This window comes from Saccopteryx leptura, chromosome 1 (genome assembly GCF_036850995.1).
Source record: "Saccopteryx leptura isolate mSacLep1 chromosome 1, mSacLep1_pri_phased_curated, whole genome shotgun sequence".
Lineage (NCBI taxonomy): Eukaryota > Metazoa > Chordata > Mammalia > Chiroptera > Emballonuridae > Saccopteryx > Saccopteryx leptura.
Genome location: NC_089503.1, coordinates 389,117,988 through 389,143,419, shown reverse-complemented (window position 1 = coordinate 389,143,419; position 25,432 = coordinate 389,117,988). Strand labels below are relative to the sequence as shown.

At 38.2% G+C, this 25,432-nt stretch overlaps 2 protein-coding genes and 1 long non-coding RNA gene across 3 annotated transcripts in view; all 3 read left to right on the top strand.

The window, feature by feature from the left end:
• The window catches only part of LOC136388496 (uncharacterized protein PF3D7_1120000-like), a 419,710-nt gene extending 419,315 nt beyond the window's left edge, over nt 1-395 (top strand). The window contains exon 47 of the mRNA XM_066360321.1: nt 234-395. Within this exon, the coding sequence (XP_066216418.1) occupies nt 234-395 (162 nt within the window). The remainder of the gene's footprint in view (nt 1-233) is intronic.
• The window catches only part of LOC136387791 (butyrophilin subfamily 1 member A1-like), a 330,439-nt gene that overhangs the window by 15,600 nt on the left and 289,407 nt on the right, over nt 1-25,432 (top strand). The gene's annotated exons all lie outside the window — the stretch shown is intronic.
• The window catches only part of LOC136387793 (uncharacterized), a 40,601-nt gene continuing 17,068 nt past the window's right edge, over nt 1,900-25,432 (top strand). Inside the window, exons 1-6 of the long non-coding RNA XR_010748160.1 lie at nt 1,900-2,092; nt 3,238-3,407; nt 12,357-12,377; nt 14,354-14,374; nt 18,171-18,191; nt 19,405-19,425. This is a non-coding gene — a long non-coding RNA (uncharacterized lncRNA). The remainder of the gene's footprint in view (nt 2,093-3,237; nt 3,408-12,356; nt 12,378-14,353; nt 14,375-18,170; nt 18,192-19,404; nt 19,426-25,432) is intronic.

Genomic DNA, 25,432 nt, shown 5'->3' with positions numbered 1-25,432 from the left:
AGCCCACCCTGAAGGCAGCAGGACCACAAACTCTACAGTGTGGAAAGAAATATCACTCACCACAAGTGCCAAAATCTGAGATTATGGACAATTCCACAGACTTGGCACATCTGAGTGAGACACAGGCTTAGGTGTGGAACAGAAGCAGCTGTCTGTACCAACAAGGTCGGGGCGCCCAGGGCGGGGGCCCCAGAACCGCCTCCATCATTGTTGACCTTTCTGGGCCCCTACAGGTTTATGGTGGAGAATCACCCCCATCTCAGTCCGCGGGGCGGGGTCCCCTGAGCAGCTTGGAGCTCCTGCAGGTTTACTGGGTGGAAACCCCTCCCACTTCCAGTGGAATGTCTGTAATGACACCGGGTGTTACTCTCTGGCTTAGTTCATTGCTGAGTTAACTGTCTTCCCCTCGGCCGTGGGACCGACACTGTGACCAGAGGTAAGAGGGTCCCACTCAGGTCTCGGGCTCACGGCTGAGACGTGGAAACACCCCTGGGAAACCCGGTGTCGGGGCAGCTGCAGGAAACACTCTCCTTCAGGTCCCTGATGTCCCCACAGCTGGGAGAACGTTCTGGAGCTTCCCCTTCTGAGGGCCCTTCTGCAGGAAGACCATTGAGTCCTGTTCTTAATCCTGTCCTTTCATGGAAAAGAACAGCCTCGAACAGCGCAGCTCTCATTTCTTCACGGGCAGATGTCTCAGCCCACAAGTTCTCAAGTCTGGGTGACGGGAGGGGGCGTGAGCTTGGGAACTTTCTCACTGAGTCACCCCAATCTCCTTCCTGAGAGGGGGAACAATACATGGCGGGTTCTTTCAGACATGGAACAAACTTTTTATTTTTTAGTAAGTGAAGATGAGAGGCAGGGACAGACTCCCACATGTGCCCAGACTGGGATGCACCTGGCAAGCCCCCTACCGGAGGTGCTCTGCCCATTTGAGGACGCTGATTCAGCAACTGAGGTATTTCAGCCCCTGAGGGGAGGCCACGGGGTCATCCTCAGAGTAGGAGGCCATCTTGCTCCAACCATTTGAGCCACAGCTGTGAGAGGAAGAGAGAGGGAGAGAGACAGAAGAGGAAGTGGTGGAGAAGGTTGCTTCTCCTGTGTGCTCAGACCTGGAATCCAACCTAGGACTTCCACATTACAGCTGATGCTCTACCACTGAGCTCACCAGCCAGGGATGAACAAGCTTCTTTAAGACCAAAGAAGTGCATGATGGTGACCCTCAGTCAGGGGTCAAATGCAGGGAATCAAGAGATCAATCAACAGATTCTTAGTAAATTCAGGTTATGATCCATAGGGTTTGGATTATGTGCTAAGGGGTTAAACCGAGTGCAAGTGACATAACAAGCAATGAAAGGTGGTGGCCTGATTTCTTGCCCGGAGCCACTGAGAGAATTCTAACTCAGTGCTGTGGACATTGAGTGCCCAGAGTGTCCTGAGAGCAGACTCTTGAGACTGTGAGTATCTGCACCAGCTTTGTGCACAGACCCTCTGTGAGCATCTGTGGGGCTGAGATGTCAAAGGAAACAGCTCCCCTCAGCATCCTGGGTGTATTCTCCATAAACTATACGATGAACAAGTCTAGATTGCAAAACGTGGTAGAGGTAGTTTATACACACATTCCTTACTCTGAACAAGATGAATACATAGATTTGGGATATTGGTATGAGAATATTTCATGTAAATCCCTATTGTATACTATCATCTTGAAAATAGTATTAAAAGAAGCAAAAGAAGGCGGAGAGACAGCCATTCATAGAGGTGTGTGTGTGTGTGTGTGTGTGTGTGTGTGTGTGTGTGTTCACATGAGCACAGCACTAATGTCTAGATCATACACGTGGCTTTATGGTCAGGTGAGGTCTCTATCACCATCACAGGAATGAGGGAACAAAGTGCGTCTGCAGTCCCCAGCTGCTCTCCACATCCGGGAGCTCCTCTCACATCCCCGCTGGGGCCGCGCAGGAAGGAGACTTCCGGGCCTCTGAGCGAAGCTTCTGGGTGGTGAGCTTCCGTGTTTCAGAAGAGGCTTCACAGGAGAAGAAAGATGTCCTATGACCCTCAGAAACTGATACTTTTCTGTTGATGGCTCAGCCAGGTAAATCTAAACAGAAAATTTTATTATGGTGAGGAAGAGCAGTGTGTGTGTGTGCGTGTGTGTGTGTGTGTGTGTGTGTGTGTGTGTGTGTGTGCAGAACCTAAGGTGTCAACAGAAACAATAAAAAATTGACAGAAAAGAGCCTAAATTTAGTATATTTGACCTTCATAATTTGACTATATTGTTCTAACTTATTTCTCCCTTTAGAAAACCTTAAGAATTCTTCTAGAAAAGCTCTGATCCTCTCTGTCTTAAACACTAGACTGTAATCTTAGTCTCTCTGGTCCTGAGACCGTGTCTGGCTAATTCACTATAGGATCTGGGTCCCCTCTCTGTCCTGTATCATCCTGACATCCCTCAGTTCTCTTCCTGTCAGTGGCTTTCACTTTCTGTCCGGTAAGAACACTCTCACTCTCTTTCCCCTGCGCCCCCTTCTGGAATGCAATCACTCACCCAAATCCCACCAGCAATTCACTCCAGCAAACCTTCTACAGATCCAGAATCTCCCTTACTGTTTACACCTTCTCACACTTTCCTCAGAAAGGAACTTGGGAATGAGAGCAAGCCTGTGACAGCAGGACGTCCTCCACTTCCTGGTGCTACTGCCAGGGGGGTGACCTTGGTCAAAACCCACACCTAGCCTGACCAGGTGGTTGCACAGTGGGTAGAGCATCGGACTGGGTTGCTTAGGACCCAGGTTTGAGATACCGAGGTCGCCAGTTTGAGCTCAGGCTCATCTGGTTTGAGCAAAAGCTCACCAGCTTAGACCCAAGGTTGCTGGATTACTCAGTTGCTGAAGGCCCACAGTCAAGGCACATTTGAGAAAGCAATCAATGCACAACTAAGGTGTTGCAACAAAAAACTGATGAATGATGCTTCTCATCTCTCCATTCCTGTCTGTCTGTCCCTGTCTATCCCTCACTCTGACTCTCTCTCTGTCTCTACAAAAAATAAATAAATAAATAAAATTAAAAATTAAAAAACCCACCCCTGACCCAGGGGAGAGGCTCCCCCCATCCTAACCCTGTCCTCAGTTCCCCACCGTGGGCCATGCCCAGACACCAGTCTCCCCTGCATCCTAGAAAGTGATGGAGGTCACTTCTCCTGAGGAAACTGATCTGGGTCTTGATTCTGTTTGCTTGCAGGAAGGAAGTGAGGAGAACGCTGTTTTAATCTACAGAGGAATCAACAAAAAAGTCTTTGTGATTCCATTTTTGCATTATAACTATTTCACAGAAGAATACCTCAGCTGCACTTCTAATCATGGAACGAACACCTTCAAATAATGAAGACTCTAAGGAGCCCAAAGAAAATGGTAAGTTTAAATGTGAGTGAAGTGATTGGGCTGGATATTTCAGGCACTCAATGTCTGAATAGAACCAGGAAGACTTTCTCGTAGAATTTTCTGTTGTGTCTGTAAAGAAAGTAGTTTCCACAGAAGGGCTCTCATAATCTCCTTCTAACATCCCATCACTCAATGTTCACAGCAAACCCGTGTTAACCCTGGGAATCAGTGTTGGTGAGAACATGAGTGACAGTCTCCAGAATCTGCAAGGTCCCCAAACTCCAATTCAGGAGAAATGATTAAATAAATGACAGTATCTAGGCTGTGGGAAAAAAAACCTTTGTAATATGTGCGGATTATTTATATTTTAAATACAATATAGACTATCAATTTTGATGAGTTGTTTAACTGAGTGGGTTTATTAGGCAGAATTAGAACTGATCTGTATGAATTGTAAACAGGTCAAATGTGTAAGGTCCTTTTTATGGTTGTGACAAAGATGAATGATTAGCCTACAATGACACACCCACAAGGGAGAGTGTTCCCTCACCCACTGGGGACACTGGCACAGGAATGATCACTTGCGGACAGAGCAGCTGAGGAGATGCCGGGATCAGAGCAGTGGTGGGAACCTGGCGTTAGGGTCATGACTTCCTGCCCCTCTCACTGCCCAGGATAATACTTCTTGGAATAAATATGCATCCTGTTCACCCGGCACGACCTCCCTTCAGTTTCTTGCTTTCAGAAATGGGAGCCATCCTGCCCTCACCTGGTCTCCTGCTGGTTTCCACACACAAAAGAAAATGTAATGTAGGAATTCAAGATTCAATATCCTCCGTTTCTAATGACAATTCAATTATACTCTCAAGACTAATAAACTCAGCTTCATGTACTGATATTCAGTTATACTCTTGAACATTCCACCTGGTATAGATCTCTTCAGTGTACAGAGCCGGTTCCATGAGACTAGCCAACAGAAACAGTGTGAACGGATGGGGCGTTTCCTGTCACTCTCCTGTCACTGTTGTGAACCTGACCTTTCATAAATAAATATGTTGGAGAGAACGTTCTAGGTGGTCTCTGACACTTTTGCAACATCTCCCTTTTACTTAGTCACTTGAAAAGATGTCATATATTTTCATCTTTATTTCTAAAAATAAAAAAAAAATGATCTCTTGACTATTTTTTTAGTTTTGTTTAGTTTCGTTATTACTTTTTCTCATTATGTTCATCATACTAATTGATTTTGAATTGGTCATTTTCAACTGGTCTTAAGTTTTAGAGTCTAGGCCCTGGCCGGTTGGCTCAGCGGTAGAGCGTCGACCTGGCGTGCGGGGGACCCGGGTTCGATTCCCGGCCAGGGCACATAGGAGAGGCGCCCATTTGCTTCTCCACCCCCCCCCCTTCCTCTCTATCTCTCTCTTCCCCTCCCGCAGCCGAGGCTCCATTGGAGCAAAGATGGCCCGGGCGCTGGGGATGGCTCCTTGGCCTCTGCCCTAGGCTCTAGAGTGGCTCTGGTCACGGCAGAGCGATGCCCCGGAGGGGCAGAGCATCGCCCCCTGGTGGGCATGCCGGGTGGATCCCGGTCGGGTGCATGTGGGAGTCTGTCTGACTGTCTCTCTCCGTTTCCAGCTTCCAAAAAATACAAAAAAGAAAAAAAAGTTTTAGAATCTATTTCTATTATATTCACAAAAGATTTCTATTTTTCTTTCAAAAGAACTTAAGAAAAAAATTGTAACTTTACTCAGACTGACACTCCTTTAGTGATATATTTCATAGAAAAGATTTCTTTACCTCCCTGGCAAATTGGCTCAGTGGTAGAGAGTCCGCCCAGTATGTGGAAGTCCCGGGTTTTGTTCCCACCCAGGGCACAAAGGAGAAGTGCCCATCTACTTCTCCACCCCTCCTCCTCTCCTTTCTCTCTGTCTCTCTCTTCCTCTCCCACAGCCAAGGCTCCATTGGAGCAAAGTTGGCCCCAGCACTGAGGACGGCTCCATGGCCTCCACCTCAAGCGCTTGAATGGCTCCAGTTGCAATAGAGCAACATCCCTGATGGGCAGAGCATAGCCCCCTGGTGGGCATGCCGGGTGGATCCCAGTCTGATGCATGCAGGAGTCTGTCTCTCTGCCTCCCACTTCTCACTTCAGGAAAACACAAAAAAAGTAGTTTTTTTCTTAACTGTTCTCTGTTGTTTAATTTATTACCTACCACTATCTTGCTCTTTGTTCATGAATTTTAAATTTTACTATCCATTTTTATTTCTGCCTCGTAGAATTCTCCCATGTTCATCTTCCTTCTCATCCTCTACCTCTACCTTTCTCAGTGCCCTTCCTTCATTTACTATATATTCTTAGGTTTATTCTTTATTCCAGATGATTACTATAATTTTACTTAAAAGTTGATGAAATAAAGAGAATTAGGTTAAGAAAAATGTGCTTGTTTACATTCAAAAGATCGTCTAGAAAACTTCCTTTCACTTGGGTTCTCCAGCCTGATCCCCAGATTGGAATGCCCATTGTGCAGATGATAATATTCTAATTCTTCCTCTTTTCTTTTCTTTTTATTTAGTGAGAGGAAGGGAAGCAGAGAGATAGACTCCCACATGTATCCACCTGGCAAGCCCACTAAGGGTGATGCTCTGCCCGTCTGAGGCATTGCTCCATTGCTCAGCAACTGAGGTGTTCTTAGCATGTGAGGTGGAGGCCATGTAACCATTCTCAGGTCCCAGGGCCAACTCACTATAATCAAGCCATGGCTGTGGGAAGTGAAGAGAGAGAGAGAAGGAGAGGTATGATGAAGCTGATGAGCACTTCTCCTGTGTGCCCTAATCATGAATCAAACCCAGGACAGCCACACGCTGGGCCGACACTTTACCACTGAGCCACAGGCCAGGGGCAGTATTTGAGCTCTTAATAGAAGAGATCAGACATCAAATCATCTGATTTAAGCTTTCTCTTTTATTGAACTTTTAAACATACTAAACAGACCACAGTCAAGTATAATCTTCAGGCTTCCTATTTTACTTCCCTGAACCATATTCTCATATGATCCAAACTATATAAATAATTTTATATGATTGTGTCTGGTTATTTTCTCTTTCAAACCATAGTAATTATTCTTTTTTTGATTGTATTAATTTAATATTAATTTATCAAATTGTTCTTCCTTTGGGATCTTTATTCATATGTTCGTCACTCAAGTCAATCTCGTATCTCTAAGAGGTCAGGCACTATTCCAAGAGAAGTCTACACCACTACTTAGTACTGCACCCAAAACGTTATTTAACATTTATGTCCCCACATGTAACATGTTATTTTGAAAAATGTAATGATGATTTCAGTGGAATGGATTTTCAAGACATATTCTTTTTCTTTTAGATAACTAATTTAAATGGGATGACATTGACCAATTAGAGTACTTAGATTCACAGAAAACATCTCCAAATCATTTTGACATTTGATTATGTTGTATACTCAGCACCCAAAGTCAAATTGTCCTCTGTCACCATTTATTTGGTTTTCTGTCACCCACAACCTCCTGGTAACCACTGTACTCTTATCCATGTCCATGACTCTCAATTTTGTGTCCCATCTATGTATGAAATCACACAGTTTATAGTTTTTTCTAATTTACTTATTTCACTAAGTATAATGTTATCAAGTTCCATCCATGTTGTCGTTAATGATACTATGTCATCATTCCTTTCGGCTGAGTAGTATTCCATAGTATGATATATATGTACCACATCTTTATCCAATCTTCTATTGAAGGACTTTTTGATTGGTTCCATGACTTGGCCACTGTGAACAATGCTACAGTTAACATGGGGATGCATGTGTCTTTACGAACCAGAGTTTTTGAGTTTTGAGGGTATATACCCAGAAGAGGGATTGCTGGGACATGTGGTAGTTCTATTCTTAATTTTTTGCAAAACCACTCTACTTTCTTCCATAATGGTTGTACTACTTTACATTCTTACCAACAGTGAATGAGGGTTCCTTTTTCTCCACAGCGTCTCCAACACTTGTTATTACCTGTCTTGTTGATAATAGTGAATCTAACAGGTGTGAGGTGGTAACTCATTGTAGTTTGATTTGCATTTATCTAATAGCTAATGAAGATGAACATTTTTTATATGTCTATTGGCCATTTGTATTTCTTCCTGGGAGAAGTGTCCATTCATGTCCTCTTCCCATTATTTTATTGGATTGTTTGCTTGTTTGTTGTTGAGTTTTGTGAGTTCGTTGTATATTTTGGATATTAGGCCCTTATCTGAGCTGTATTTAAAAATATCATCTCCCATTTAGTTTGCTTTTTTTTTTTGTGATCGGTTTCTTTTGCTGTGCAAAAGCTTCTTAGTCTGATGTAGTCCAATATTTTTTATCTTTGCCTTCACTTCCCTTGCATTTAAAGTCAATTTTATAAAATGTTCTCTATGACCAAAGTCATAGAGACTTTAGTATCTATATTTTCTTCTACATATTTTATTGCTTCAAATTTTATTTTTAGTTCTTTGATCTATTTTGAATTAATTTTGGTAGAAGGAAACAAACTGTAGTTGAATTTTATTCTTTTGCATGTGGCTTTCCAGTTTGCCCAGCACCATTTATTGAAGAGGCTTTCTTTTCTGCTTTGTGTGTTTTTGACTCTTTCATCAAAGATGATTTCACCATATATATGTGATTTTATTTCTGGGCTCCCTGTTCTGTTCCATTGGTCTGAGTGTTTATTTTCTGCCCAATACCATGCTGTTTTGATTATCATGACTCTCATATAATTTGAAGTCAGGTATTATAATGTTCCCAGCTTTGTCTTTTTTCTTAGGATTTATTTGGCTCTATGAGTTTTTTATAGTTATATGTTAACCTGATAACTTTTTGTTCCATTTTTTTAAAAAATGACTTTGGAATTTTGATGTGAATTGCATTAAATTTGTATATTGCTTTGGGTAATATGATCATTTTAACTATATTTATTCTTCCTATCCAAGAACAAGGAATATTTGTCCATTTCACTGTATCTTTTTTTATTTCTTTTAACAATCCTTTGTAGTTTTCATTATATAGGTTCTTTACATTCTTTCTTATGTTTATTTCTAGGTATTTTGTTGTTGTTGTAACCATAAAAGAGATTATTTTTATAGTTCATTTTCTGAAGATTCATTGATGGCATAAAAGAAGGCAATAGACATCTGTATATTAATTTTGTATCCTGTGACCTTACTGTATTGGTTTATTGTTTCTAATAGTCTTTTCATGGAGTCTTTGGGATTTTCGATGTACAGGATTATATCATCTGCAAAAAGTGAAACCTTTGCTTCTTTTTTCCCAATATGAATGACTTTTTTTTATTTGTCTTGTCTAATTGCTCTGGCTAGAACTTCAAGTACTCCAGTGAATAATAGTGGAGAGAATGGGCAGCCTTGTCATGTTCCTTTTAGAGGAAAATTTTTCAGCGTTTTGCTATTTAATATGATGTTAGCTGATGGTTTATCATAAATGTCCTTTATTATGTTTAGATATTTTTCTTCTATACCCATTTTGTTGAGTGTTTTAAACATAAAATGATGTTACATTTTATCAAATGCCTTTTCTGCATCTATTGATAGGATCATATGTTTTTTGTTCTTTGTTTGGTTGATATGGTGTATTTAGTTACCTATTTTATGTATGTTGAACCACCTTGTGGTTCCAGGATGAATCCCACTTGATCATGATAAATTACTCTTTTAATGTGTTGTTGCATTCAATTTGCTAGTATTTTGTTTAGTATTTTAGCATCTGTATTCATTAGAGATATTGGTTTGTAGTTTTGTGTGTATTGTCCTTGCCATGTTTTGGTATGGGGGTTACATTGGCCTCATAAAATGTGTTGGGAAGTATTGCTTCTTCTTCAAATTTTTGGAAGATTTTGAATAGCATAGGAACCAAATCTTCTTTGAATGTATCATAAAATTCACTGCGATAGCCAGCTGTCTGGCCCTGACTTATATGTTTTGGGTGGCCTTTGATAGTTGTTTCTATTTCCTCCTTGCCTAAGGGTCTGATTAGACTTTCTGTTTCTTCATGACTCAGTCTAGGAAGATTGTATTGTTCTAGGAATTTATCCATTTCTTCTAGATTGTTAAGTTTGGTGGCATATAGTTTTTTATAGTATTCTACGATAATTCTTTGTATATCTATATAATCTGTGGTGATTTCTCCTCTTTTAGTTTAGATTTTGTTTATTTGAGTCCTTTCTTTAATTTTCTTTAGTGAGTCCTGACAAACGTTTGTCAATTTTTTTGATCTTTTCAAAGAACCAGGTCCTTGCTTTATTGATTTTTTCTATAGTTTCTCTGTTCTCTATTTCATTTATTTCTGCTCTGATTTTTATTATTTCCTTTCTTCTGCTTTTTTTGGGTTGCCTTTGTTCTTCTTTTCTAGTTCCTTAAGATATGAAGTTATGTGGTTTACTTGGGCTCTCTCTTGTTTGTTCATATAGGCCTGAAGTGATATGAACTCCCCTCTTATTACCGCTTTTGCTGCATCCCAGAGATTCTGATATGTCATGTTGTCATTTTCATTTGTCAGTATGTATCTTTTGATAACTGCTTTTATTTCTTCTTTGACCCACTCATTTTACAAAAGTGTGTTGTTTAATTTCTACATTTTTTGTGGGTTTGTTTACTTCTTTTTTGCAGTTGAATTCTAGTTTCAAAAGCTATGGTCACAGAAGATGCTTGATATAATTTCAATCTTTCTGAATTTTTTGATTTTAGTTTTGTGGTTCAACTTATGGTCAATTCTTGAGAATGTTCCATGTACACTAGAGAAAAATGTATACTCTGATGTATTGAGATAAAAATGCCTGTAGATGTCTATCTTATCCAATTGTTCTAGTGTTTCATTTAAGGCCAATATTTCCTTATTGATTTTCTGTTTGGATGAATGATCTAGAGCTTTCAGCGGTATATTGAGGTCTTCTAGTATGACTGTATTTTTGTCAGTTTTTATTTTCAGATCTGTTAGTAGATGTCCTATATATTTTGGTGCTCCTTGGTTTGGTGCACATATACAGTGTGTCCGTAAAGTCATGGTGCACTTTGACCTGTCACAGGAAAGCAACAAAAGATGATAGAAATGTGAAATCTGCACCAAATAAAAGGAAAACTCTCCCAAATTCATACTTATTCAGTGCATTTCCATGTGGGTTCATGCACAGATTTTTTTAGGGCTCCTTAGATAGCTATCCCATATAGCCTCTACAGACTCATCACTGATTGATGGTCTACCAGAACGGGGTTTCTCCACCAAACTGCTGGTTTCCTTCGACTGCTTATCCCAACGAGTAATGTTATTTCTATATGGTGATGCTTCCTTATAAATGTGCCGATATTCATGTTGCACTTTGGTCATGGATTCGAATTTGTTGCACCACAGAACACATTGAACTTTCTTCTGTAGAGTCCACATCTCGACTGGCATGGCCGTGGGCTGCTCTGCTGTATACGTGGTGTTATGTCATCATCTCCGCTTGGGCACATACTGCCACATCATCCTACAGAAACTGGGAGGATTTTCCTTTTATTTGATGCAGATTTCACATTTCTATCATCTTTTGTTGCTTTCCTGTGACTGGTCAAAAGTGCACCATGACTTTACTGGCACGTTGTGATATTTCCAGCCTTTTTATCCAAGGGCTTTCTGTTGGCCGATCTGCCTCCTAGGAGTCTACTGTCTCCCCCAGTCCCACCTTCTTGAGGCAGGGCTTTTCCCATTTAGAACTCTGTTCATTTCTGTCTCTTATTTTACATTCCTTCCCATTCCATCATTTCTCATTTTACACAGTTATTTCTCTGTAAATATTGGCTGCTTCTGCCTTGTAGTTAATTGTCAGAGTTCCATTAATACATTGGTGAGATGAAGGGTATCAAGCTGACAAACACATTATTTCTTATATATACATATATTATAGGTTTACATTAGCATGTATACACGTATGAATTTATATGTATGTATTTCTTGAAAATATTCAAACTTAAGACCTCTGTAAAACATTTCAAGTTTGAGGACCCATTAGTATTCAGTTGTTACTTCTCCAGACCCCTGAGAGAATAGACTCCAAACTTTCTTTATAAAGTGCCTCTGATCATTGCCTTTTCAAACCCTGTGTCATGATCAATATATCATTCATTTCAAATGTGACAGAGTGAGGCATCCCTTTCCACTATCCTTGATATACAACTCAGATGTTCCAAAGTACCTACATATTTTACATATTTTTTTCTGGCTTTTGAAAATATCTAACTGTACTAGTTTTTTATCCTTTGGCATTATGGTGACACCATAAGCAAATAAATAGTACTTAAAAATAAACAATTTACAGAAAAATGAAGTGTTTAAGACACATGGAAAAGTGATACAGCTCTGAACTGTACCTTTTATGTGAAGGGTGCAAGAAAAATTATTGGCCACAGTGTTTAAGAAAAAGAAAATTTAACCATTTATACTTAATATTGTCTTTTTCTAACAAATACAATTACATTTTTGCCATGGTATTGGTCTTTATGTGTATATCTCTTTAATGTACAGAGCAAGTGTCATATGATTAGTGCAAGAAAACTGTTTTGGTGAGATGGGCACCTCTATTGTATGCTTCCCACAGCTTGTTAAGTCCCTGTCTTGTCAGTAAATGTCTGTAATTTAACCAAAAAAGGTGATCGTCCAGTGACAGGGGAAAGCTTAGGGTTGCACATCCCAGAATTTCTGACTTAACTCCCTCATGGTTTAATTTTTTGATTTAGTAACTTGTGCACAAAAGATATGGGAGGAAAAACAGTATTGACTCCTGAACATGAAGATTTTTAAAACCCAACAATGTGGGTGTATGTGTGCTCGGCAGTGAAGTATAACAGTTTTGGGTCCATTTCTGTTTTCTTTCTTATTGATGTTGTATTTTACATGAAATATGTTCCTTATTTCTTCAACTTTCTTTTCAGATGAGAGTACACTGAGGAGAGGTAAGTACTGATAACCTCCTCCCCTTGTCCTTCCCTCACCTGTTCCTTGTTCCCTGTCTTCACTTTCAGTGACCATCTGCCTCTTTCTCAGTGTCTTGGCCATTTAACCCTGATTAGTCATCTTCATTTGATTTTTTCACTTTTCCCCTTGTTACCTCAGCATTTACCTTGCTGTTGTAATCAAGGAGACAGAGCCATTCTGTCAGATGTATTTTATGAAAATTATATCGGGAAATATATGTACTTTTAAAGTTTCTGTGTATAAGTTTTCTCCAAGGAAAGTAAGTTCATTTGATTCAGAAAATTCCTGTCATTTCTTTTCCTTCATCTGATTTACATAACTTCCTTCAGGCCTGAGTTAAAACAGACACTCAGATACAATAATGTTGAGAGTTAATAACTGGACAAAAATGTTGTGAATAGATGCACATAAAAACATAATCCTGTATTGACCTATGAGAGCAGTCTTTCAGTATCTCTTGTGCAGTGGTTGTAGCAACTTTGTACAATGTAGGTACTGCAATTAGAATGAAGTACATACATATATATAGACATTCAAAGACCATTTTAAATATGACACATATCCATAGTGGCCCACATAGAGTAAATAGGGATCAATAATAATTATATTTAAAAATATCAGAATAAATATTTTAAAATTTTATCATAGTTCAATAAATATACTTTATTACTCCTATTTAAAATAGTTTTTATCATTTTGTTGAATTTATTGAGGTGATCTTGGTTAATAAAAGTCTGCATGTGGCAAATGCAGAATTGTATAACATATCATCTGAACATGGCAGTGTGGTCAACACCCCAGTCACATATCCTTCTGTCTCCCTTTTATTTATTTTAAACATTTCTGTCCCTACATATCACATGGTAATTTTCAAATTGCAGTGATGATTTAAGTGGGATGTATTTTTAAGGTATATTCTTTATTCATGGAATAGATGAGACTTGTCCACTTTGCAGAAACAACATTAGCAGATGTTCGCTTTAGCTGGATCTTATTTACAATGTTTAGAAAACCTGTCTCTTGCATGTGTTTTTTGGATTTAATTTCTAGGTTAAGTGACAGGCACAGTAAAATACAGTGAGAAATAGTATCTCTGTCAGAGAATCCCAGTTTTTTTCTCTCTCCTAAATTAGGCAGCCATAAGTATTTAGATATTCTTCATTCAGGATCAGATAAAACAGAAATTCAAATACACTGTGGTTAACAGCCAACCCATGGACAATAAACAAGAAGGACGCAGCAGCCAGATCCCTGAGCCTGTGTCACTGGGAGGAGCTCTGCGTCAGTGCTCCTTCCACAGTGTGGTGGCCACTCTGCACCATGTCGCTGCTGCAGCAGTGAGACTCACTGATGTGTTTAAAACCATCCAATGACCATATTAAAGCATCTGATAACCATACTAAAGCTAAAAAACTGAGTAAAAGGAACAAATATTTCAAAGAGACCAAGAATATTTTCAGCCTAGCCTGTGGTTGCCCTGTGGACAGAGTATGGACCTGGAATACTGAGGTCCCCAGTTCAACCCTGGACTTGCCTGGACACGGCACACAGGGCAGCAGTTACAGCTAAAGTTAAGCAGCTATGAGTCCAAACACCTTGATCCCACCTCCCATTTCTTTTCTTAACAATATTAATAAATAAAATCTTCTGAAAAAATACAATTATTTTATAAATTAAAGAGAAAAACCAATATTTTTTAAAATTTTGTATTATTTTACTAAATTAACTTTTTTTCCCACTGTTTCACTTCCTGTGTACAGTACCTGTGGACAATAGTGAGCTCTGATTTATTATTTACATGGTGTTTTGGAGGGACATGAGTGATTCGGCATATGTTTGTGTGTTCATCTGAAACTATCCTCATTTTAAATTTGGATTTATCAGTAAACTTGAATTCCTCTTGTGGTTGTTTCCTGTGAAATTGATGTTGACATTTTCTTTTCTTCTTTTTCAGGAGAATTTGGGACAGAATTTGGTAAAATTACTGATATTCTTTAATCTTGATCCACTTAAAAACAATTGGTTTATATCTCTCTTTGACATTTCTGGCTTTTTTATTCAATCATCTCCTGTTGGCCTGTCCTCACCCTAGATGTCTGATGTCCCCACCCCTGATCTCAGACAGCACTTCTTCTATTCTGGGCTTTGCCGATTCCTGTCTCATATTGTTCATCCTTCCCCACACCTTCTTCTGTCACTTTATACAGTCATTGCCTTGTGAACTTTGATGACATCAGTCTTGCAGGAATTCCCACACATTCATTAAGAATTTTGTCACATGAACAGTTTTGATGTGAAAGATACATGGATTTAGTATTTATATATTTAGGTATATGTTTGTGTGTGTACACACACAGACATATACACACACAGATACACTCACATTGATATATATGTATCTTATGTGTGTGTGTGTGTATTTGTGTGTGTGTTAGGAAAATTTTAAACTTAGGACCTCTGTCAAATATCACAAATTTGAGTGCCCATTACTTTGCAATTGATACTTCTCCAAACCCTTAAGAAAAGCCTCCAAACTTTCAGCATTCAGAGTCTCCCTCCATTTTCTTTACACAGCCTGTGTGTTGACAAATACCTTGTATCACTCACTGGCCAGATGTGAGAGAGTGGGGCGTCCCCTCTTCCACTGTCCTTGATCATATGACCAAGGTGTTCCAAGGTCTGTAAATATTTTACATAATTATTTCTGGCCCTTAAAAATATGCAATCATGTCTGTCTTTTTTCCTTTGTCATTAAGTTGACACTGTTATCAACTGACAAACTGCACTTAAAAATAAACAATTTGCAGAAGGATGAACTATCTTAAAGTAAGTGGAAAAGCGATTCGTTTCTGACCTATACTTTTTATGTGAAGGGTACAAGAAAAATAATTGATTACGATGTTTCAAAAATAATGAAAATTTAATCATTCACAGCTTAAAATTGTCTTTTTCTAACAATTACAACTCTATATTGTTTCCTTGGTATTGGTCTTTAGGAATCTATTGTCTGTGTACAGGACAGGTGTCATATGACGAGTGCAACAAACCCCGTTTTCTCATGATGGGACCTCTCCTGTTCACTTCTCATCACTGCTTATATCCATGTCTCCTGTGTGATTACGTTTCTTTTTTAATCTGAAAAACATGATAGACCCTGGACTTGAGAATGCTTAGTATTGCACATCCCAGCATTTCTAGCATAGCACCATGATCCTTTATGTCCTGACTTAGTTTCCTGTGCACAAGGGACGGGGGAGGTGTCCTTTGGATCCTCAAGGTTCATACATTCATGGAAATGAATCCATGTGTGCTCCACAGTGAATGATGCAAGGGTCCCATTTCTGTTTTTTTTCTTACAAGATAGTCTGATTTCACTTGGAATGATTTTTTTATTTCTTCCTTTTGTCTTTTACATGAGAGTGACTAGGAGAAAGTTCAGTACCAATAACCAACTTTTCCGATCATTCTCTCATCTGTTCTTCATACTATTGTCTTCCGTCTCAATGATTATGTACCTTTTCACTCAGTGTTTTGGCCTCCCAACTCTGATTCTCTATTTCCATATGTTGCTCAGTTCTTCCATTACTACCTCTCAAACTGAAATAAAGAAGACAGAGCCTTTCTGTCAAATGAATTTTATCACTACAATATCTGGGAGTTTAGGTACTATTAAAGTTTTTTTTAATAATTTTATTTTTTTAACGGGGCAACAGCAATAAATCAGGATACATATATTCAAAGATAACAAGTCCAGGTTATCTTGTCGTTGAATTAAGTTGCATACCCATCACCCAAAGTCAGATTGTCCTCTGTCACCTTCTATCTAGTTTTCTTTGTGCCCCTCCTCCTCCCCTTATCCCTCTCCCTCCCCCCCTCCCCCCCCCCCCCCCCCCCCCGTAACCACCACATTCTTATCAATGTCTCTTAGTTTCACTTTTATGTCCCACCTACGTATGGAATAATGCAGTTCCTGGTTTTTTCTGATTTACTTATTTCACTTCGTATCATGTTATCAAGATTAAAATTTCTGAGTGTAAGTTTTCTCCAAGGACAGCTCAGGTCACTTGACTCAGAACCTCCCTCTCTGTTATTTTTTTCCCTTCATCTGAATCACTAAGCTTCATTCAGACATGAGTTAAAACAGACACTCAGATAAAATAAGGTTGAGATTTAATAGGTGTACAGAAACATTATGAATAGACGCCCATAAGAATCTAAACCTGAAATAACCTATACGAGCAGTCTTTCAGTAACTTTTGTACAGTGATATTAACAAATTTGTACAATGAAACTACTGCAATAAAAATGGAATACATGCATATATATATATATATATATATATATATATACACACACACACACACACACACACACATAAACATGCAAAGGTCATTTTAAATATGAAAAATATTTCACAGTGGTCCATATAGAGTGAAAAGAAATCAAGAATAATTTTTTAAATATCAAATGAATATTATAAAAATTCTACAAAATGCATTAAATATGCTTCATTTCTGCCATTGAAAGGATTGTTTTAATTTTTATTGAATTTATTGGGGTGACATTGAGTAATAAATCTATGCAGATTGCAATGTAGCATTCTCTCACACCCCATCTGTACATGGCAGTGTGCTCACCACCCAGTCACGTATCTTCCTGTCATGCTTTCATTTATTTTAAATATTTATGTCCCAATATGTCATGTGGAATTTTATAATTGTAGTGATGATTTCAGTGAAATGGATCTTCAGGATACATTCCTTATTTATGCAATGGGTGTGAGCTGACCACTTTGCAGAAACAACCGTTAGCAGATGTAACGCTATTGCAGTCACTTCTTTACAGTGTGCAGAAAACCTGTCTCGTCTGTGTGAGCTGAGATATTTGTTTCTCAGTTAAGAGAAAGGCTCAGTAACTTCTTGTAAAAAATATAATCTCTGTCAGAGAATCCCACTCCTCTCTCTCTCTCTTCAATTCTATACCCATGAGTGTCAACTCATTCTTCACTCAGAAATGAGTTATAACAGAAACTCAGAAACAGTGTGATTAAAAATCTATCCGTGGACAAAAACATGGAGGACGTAGCCCTCAGACCCCTAACCCCATGTCACTGGAAGAAACTGTGTGTCAGTGCTCCTTCCACAGTGTGGTGGCCACCCTGCATGATGTCTCTGCCGCAGCAGTGAGACTCACTGATGTGTTTAAAAGCATAAAATGAGCATACTAAAACTTACAAACAGAGTTTCTGAAACATAAGAATTTCAAATAGACCAAGAATATTTAAGCCTAGCCTGTGGTGGCCCCATGGATAGAGCATGGACCTGGGACACTGAAGTTGTCAGTTGGACCCTGGACTTGCCCGGACACGGCACACAGGGCAGCAGCTACAGCTACAGTGAAGCAGTCATGAGTCCATAGCTTTCATCCTGCCTGCCATTCTTTCTCTCAGTAATATTAAATAATATACATTTAGAAAATAATTACTTTAATAAATTAAACAACAAATCAATATTTTTAATATTTTATATTATTGTACTAAATCACGTCCCCTTTCCACCGTTTACTGACTATAGAACACCTGTGGATGATAATGAGCTTTGTTCCACTGTGTAGGTGTGTGTTTTTTAGGAGGGGAACATGTGTGATTTGACATGTGTTTCTGTGTTCATCTGAAATTATCCTAAATTTAAATTTGAATTTGTAAGTATATTTTAATCTCCTTGTGGTTACTACCCATGAAATTGACATTGATTTTTGTATTTCTTTTTCAGCACAATTTCTGCAAATATTAGGTAAAGTTACTGATATTCCTTCACTCTTGATCCACATGAAAACATGTGGTTTATTTATCCTACTTTCCCTCCTTTCTCTTCCTTCTTTGTCATTTTACACAAGTGTCTCCCTGTAAACATTGGCTGCTTTGTCTTGCAGTAAATTGTCAGTTTCATTAAGACATTGGTGAGATGAAGGGTGTTCAGCTGACAGAATAATGAATTTTAATATATACATATATTACAAGTTTATATAATAGTGTTTAGATAAATTTATATGTATGTATTTCTGGAATTATTCAAACTTGAGATCTCTGTCAAGTATGACAAGTTTGAAGCCCAATATTATGCAATTAATACTTCTCCAATTTCTTCATAGAAATAACTGCAAACTGTCAGCATTCAGTGTCTCTGTCCATTGTCTTTCACAGCCTAAGTCATGATAAATATCTTGTATCATTCACTGGTCAGATGTGACAGAGAAGGGCCTCCCTCTTCCACTGTCCTTGATCATATGACCCAGGTGTTCCAAGTTAACTAAATATTTTACCTAATTATTTCATACAATATAAAATATCTATCCATCCCTGATTTTCATTCTTTGGCTTTATGTTGACACCGATATCACATGACAAAATGTACTTAAAATATATACAATTTTTAGACAGATGAAGTATCTTAAGACAAGAGCAAAACTGGTTCATCTCTGACCTATACTTTTTATGTGATGGGTGCAATTGATTGTGGTGTTTCAAAGTTAAGAAAACTTAATCATTCAACCCTGAATGTTTTCTTTTTTGTGACTATTCCAATTTTCTTTATTTCCTTGGTATTGATGTTTAAAATGAGTCCAAACTCCTCTCTCCTGCCTCTCATCTCTTGTCTAAATAATATTAATAATATTAATAACTATAATATTTTTTAAAAGAGAATTATAGTATAAATTGAATAGCAAAAGAAATATATTTACATTTTTATATTATTTTATTAATTTAACACTTTTTTCCTCCATTTTTATTATTGTAAAATGCCGGTGGTCAATAGTGTCCTCTCAGCTACTGTGTTTTGGGATGGCGTGTGATGTGTGTGTGTGGTGTGTGTGTGTGTGTGTGTGTGTGTGTGTGTGTGTGTGTTCATTTAAAATTAACCTAATTTTATATTTGAATTTATCAGTAAATTTGAATTCTATTTGTGGTTGTTTCTCATGAAATTGACATTTTCTTTTCTTTTTCAGAGGAATGTAAGAGACAATTAGGTAAAATTACTGATACATTTTTACATTTAATTCACTTGAAAAAAACCTGCTTTATTTCTCTCTTTGACATTTCCGGCCTTTTATCCAAGTTCCTTCTGTTGGTCTGTCCTCCTTCTCGACATTTCCTGTCCCTCCCACATGATTCTGAGACAGCACCTCTTTCATTTGGGACTTTGTTGATTTCTGTTTCCCTGTCTTTCATTCTTTCCTGTATCTTTTTGTCATTTTACACAGCTATTTCCCTGTAAACTTTGTCTGCAATAATCAAGCAGAGAATTGTCACAGTTTCATGCAGAATTTGGTGTGATAAAAGGCTTCAAACTGACAGACACACAGTGATTAGTATATATAGATATAGATATACATACACAGATATTAGTTTACATATAAGTATATATAGATATCTGTGTGTTTATGTGTGTGTTTTTGTAAAATGCCAAACTGAGGACTTCATTCAAATTTTCTATATTTGAGTGTTTACTCCTATGCAATGATACCTCTCCAAACCCTTCAGAGAACAGTCTTCAAAACCATCATTTGGTGCCTATGTTCATTGTCTTTCCACAGCCTGTGTCATGATAAATACCTGACATCATTCACTGGTCAGATGTGAGAGAGTGGGGCGTCCCTCTTCCACTGTCCTTTAGCATATGACCCAGTGTTTGAAGCTTTTAAGTATTTTTCCCAATTTTATGAACCTTTTAAAATATCAAAACATGGCAGTTTTTTATTCTTTCTCAGGATTGTTGACACAGTTTACATATGCCAAACAGCACTTAACAATAAGCAATTTTCTGAAGGATGTAATATCTTAAGGTGAGGTCAAAAGTAATATATATCTGATCTCTACATAATATGTGAAGGACACAAGAAATCAATATTGCCAATGATATATCTCACAAAAAAGAACCTTAATGATTCAAACCTTAAGAGTATCTTTGTCTAATGACAATTTAAATTATATTTTTGTTTTATTAGGAATGGTCTTTAGATGTATATCCCTCTAATGCAGTGGTCCCCAACACCAGACTGCAGACCGGTATCAGTTTGTGGACCATTTGGTACCGGTCTCCAGAGAAAGAATAAATAACTACATTATTTCTGTTTTATTTATATTTAAGTCTGAACGATGTTTTACTTTTTAAAAATGACCGAATTCTCTCTGTTACATCTGTTTAAGACTCACTCTTGATGCTTTTCTTGGTCACGTGATACATTTATCCTTCCCACCCTAAAGGCCAGTCCGTGAAAATATTTTCTGACATTAAACCAGTCTGTGGCCCAAAAAAGGTTGGGGACCACTGCTCTAATGTACAGAGCAGGTGTCATATGACCAGTGCAACATAAACAGTATGGGACAGATGGTGCCTCTACTGTACACATTTCATCACTGCTGAAGTAACTATCCCACATGTGAATAAGTTTGTTTTTAGCCTGATAATGGTGGTAGTCTAGTGACAGGAAAACTTAGTATTGCACAAGTCAGAATTTCAGTCCACACTCATTATTTTATGTCCTGACTTAGTTTCCTGTGCACAGGGGACAGGGGAAGGAGAACAGCACTGACTCTGATGGGTGAGGTGTCCTTTGAATCCTCAGGGTTCCTGCTTTCACAGACATGGATCCCTGTGTGCTCCACAGTGACCAATGAAATGGGGCCCGTTTCTGTTCTCTTTCCTCACTGATATTCTGTTTTTACTTGGAATGAATGACTTTTTTATTTCTTCTTTTGCTTTTCAGCTAAGCAAAGTGTACAGGAAAATAGTAAGTACCAATGATCTACTGCCCTGTCCTCCCTCACCTGTCCCTCATCCCCTGTCCTCTCCCTCAGGGACCAGCTACCCGTGTCTCAGTTCTCGATCCTCCCACTCTGATCACCACTTCATTTCCTCCTCAGTTTCTCCGATTATTACTGCTGTCGTGGCCTTGTAGAAATTAAGGAGACAGAGGCATTTGGTCAAATAAATATTATCCCTAACTTATTTGCAAGTTTTGGTACTTTTATAGTTTCTGAGTGTAAGTTTCCTCAGGGACAGCTCAGATCATTTGATTCTTAACCTCCCTTCTTCTTTCTCTTCATCTGATTCACTCAGCTACATTCAGACATGACTTAAAACAGAAACTGAAATGTAATAATGTTGCGAATTAATCCATGGCCACTAAGGTTGTGAATAGAAGCACATTAGAACCCACTCCTGTGTTTATCTGGAAGAGCAGTTAGTTTCTCAGTAACTCTTGTGTATTACTTTTACCAGCTTTGTAGAGTGAAGGAACTGCAATTAGAAATGAATGCATACATTTATAGAAGCATAAAAACACTATAGTAAATAGGGCATATATTTCATCATGGTCCATGCAGAGTGAATAGGAATCAAGAATATTTTAATTAAAGAATCTCCAGAACATTTAAAAATATAACATAATTTATTCAATAAAATTCTTCTCCTTTATTTTAAATTGTTATAAATATTTATTGAGGTAATAGTGGTTAATAAAACTGTGCAGATCTGAGGTGCACAATTCTATCACACATCATGTGTACATGGCGGTGTGTTCACCACCCAGTCACGTACCTTTCTGTCAGCTTTTTATATATTTTAAATATTTATGTCATCACATGTCATATGGTATTTTTATAACTGTAGAGATGATTTCAGTAAAATTGATATTCAAGGCATTTTTTTTTTTATGGAACATCTGACACTTGGCCACCTTGCAGAAACAAAATTTGAAGATGTAGGACATTTGCTTCCTTTTTGTCACAGTGTGTAGAGAACCTGTCTCACTCATGTGAACTAAGATATTCTTTTCTTGATTAAGGGTAAAAAAGTTCAGTATCGTCCAGTGAGGAACAGAATGTTCATTAAAAAAACCCACTCCTTTTTCTCTCCAGAATTCAACTCCCAGGAGTATTAAGATATTCTTCATTCAGAAATGAGGAAAAACAGAATCTCCAATACAGAGTGGTTAACAACTAACCTGTGGACAAAAACACGAAGGATGCAGTCCTCAGAGCCCTGAGACTGTGTCACTGGGAGGAGCTGAGTGTCAGTGCTCCTTCCACAGTGTGGTGGCCACTCTGCACCATGTCACTGCCGCAGCAATGAGTCTCACTGATGTTATTAAAAGCATCCAATGACCATACTAAAGCTAACAAACAGAGTAACAGAAACATGAATATTTCAAATAGACCAAGAATATTTTCAGCCTAGCCTGTGGTGGCCCCATGGATAGAGCGTGGACCTGGAACACTGAGGTTGCCAGTTGGACCCTGGACTTCCCTGGACACGGCACCCAGGGCAGCAGCTACAGCTACAGTGAAGCAGCTATGAGTCCATAGCTTCTCTCCCACCTCTCATCCCTTCTCTATGTAACATTAATAAACAAAATTTTTTCAAAAAACAATTATTTTATAAACAGCAAAACTAATATTTTTAAATATTATATTATTTTATTAAATTCACTCCCTTTTCCAGCTTTATGTTGGCTGTAGAACACCTGAGGAGGACAGTGAGCTCTGACCATTGGGGGATGCGTGTTTGGCAGGGTGGTGTCTGATATCTTGTGTCTTTGTGTGTTTATCTGAAATGTGGTCAGGTTCATTTTAAATTTAAATAATCTGTAAATTTGAATTATCTTTCTGGTTGCTTCCCATGAAATTGACATTGACTTTCTCTCCCTCTCTTTTTTTTTCCAGAGAAATTTGAGAAAAAAATAGGTAAATAACTATAATTCCTTTACTCTGGATGCACTTGAAAACACCTGGTCTGTTTTTCCTTTGATATTTTTGGTGTTTTTATCCAAGTGTCCTCTGTTGGCCTGTCCTCCTCCTGGATGTCCACTGTCCCCTCTCTGATTCTGGGACAGCACTTCTCCCGTGTGGGGCTGTGTCCCTTTCTGTTTACTACCTTCCCTCCTTTCCCTTCCTTCTTCTGTCATTTTATACAATCATTTTTCTGTAACCATTGCTGCTCTGTCTTGCAGTAAATACTCACTGTTTCTTTAAGACATTGATGAGATGAAGGGTATGAAGGAAACAGTTACATAATTATTAATATATATAAATATTTCAGGTTTATATAAGATGCACATATCTGAATATAAATGTATGAAATTCAGGAAAATATTAAAAATTAAGACCTATGTCAAATATTTCAAGTTCGAGTGCCCATTTTTACACACAAGTTCACAAACCCTTGAGAGAAAAGCCTCAAACTTTCAGCATTCAGTGTCTCTGTCCATTGTCTTCTCACAGCCTGTGTCATGATAAATACTTTGTATCACTCACTGGTCAGATGTGAGAGAGTGGGACATCCCTCTTCCACTGTACTTGATCATATAACCCAGGTGTTCCAAAGTCTCTAAACATTTTACATAATATTTTCAGGCCTTTAAAAATATGCAACCATGTCCATTTTTTATTCTTTGGCATTAAGTTGACAGACACTGTTATCAAATGACAAAAAGCAATTAAAAATAAACAATTTTTAGAAGGAGGAATTATCCTGATGTAAGGGAATGTGTGTGTTTTTAAATCTGAAAAACGTGATAGTCCACTCACATGAGAACTCTTAGTGTTGCACATCCCAGCATTTCTCACAGAACTCCCTCATTGTTTAATTTCCCAATTTCATTTCCTGTGCACAAGGGACAGTGGGAAAAACAGCATTACCTCTGAAAGTTAAGGTTTTACTTTGAACCTTATGGTTTTTATTTTTGCAAATATGTTTCAATGTTTTCTCCACACTGAACCAGAAATGGGGATCTGTTTCTTTTCTTCCTACCAGGTAATCTGTTTTCACTTGGAATGAGTTATTTATTTCTTCCTTTTCCCTTTCACCTGAGAGTGAACAGGAGACAGGTCAGTACCGATAACTCCCCGTGTCCTTCCCTCACCTGTCCCTTATCCCCTGTCTTCTCTCTCAGGGACCATCTGCCTTCCGTCTCAGTGTCTTAGACTTCAACTCTGATTCTCTGTGTTCAAATGTTGTTCAGTTTCTCTCACTATTACCCTCCAATTGTCTTCTTGTTGAAATCAAGGAGATGGAGCCTTTCTATCAATTAAATATTATCAACAATCTATCCGGAACTGTAGATACTTTTAAAGTTTCTGATTGCAAGTTTTCTCCATGATTGTAAGTTATTTATTTCCCTTTTTCTGATTCTCTTACCATAATTCAGGCCTGGCTTAAAACTCACACTGAAATAATATAGGGTTGTAAATTTAATGGTGGAAAAGAACATTGGAAATAAGCACACATAAAAACCGAATTCTATCTTTCACTTACCATTGTGCAGTGCTTGTAGCAACTTTTTACAATGTAGGAACTGCAATTAATATATATATGCATATATGATATATATATAAGCAAAGATCATTTTAAATATGACTGATAGTTCATAGGGGCCATACAGAGTGATAAGTGATCAGGAATCATGAACTCACAAAACTCAACAAAAAACAAGCAAACAATTCAGTCAAAAATTAGTGACAGGACATGCATAGACACTTCTCCCAAGAAGAAATACTAACAGTTAACAGATATATGGAAAGATGCTCATCTTCATTAGCTATTAGAGAAATGGAAATGAAAACTACAATGAGATACCACCTCACACCTGGTTGATTGGCTGTTGTCAACAAAATAGGTAATAACGAGTGCTGGAGAGGCTGTGGAGAAAAAGGAACCCTCATCCACTGCTGGTAGTAATATAATTTAGTACAACCATTATGGAAGAAAGTTCAATGGTTCCTAAATTAATTAAGAATAGAACTCCCATATGACCCAGCGATCTCTCTCCTGGGTATACACCCCAAAACTGGAAAACATGAGTACATAAAGACACGTGCACTCTCATGTTCATTAAAACAATATCCACTGTGGCCAAAGCATAGAAACAACCAAAGTACCTTCAATAGAGGACTGGTTAAAGAAGATGTGGTACAGTATACAGTGAAATACTACTGAGCTGTAGTAAGATCAATGACAGGGTATCAGTTACAACA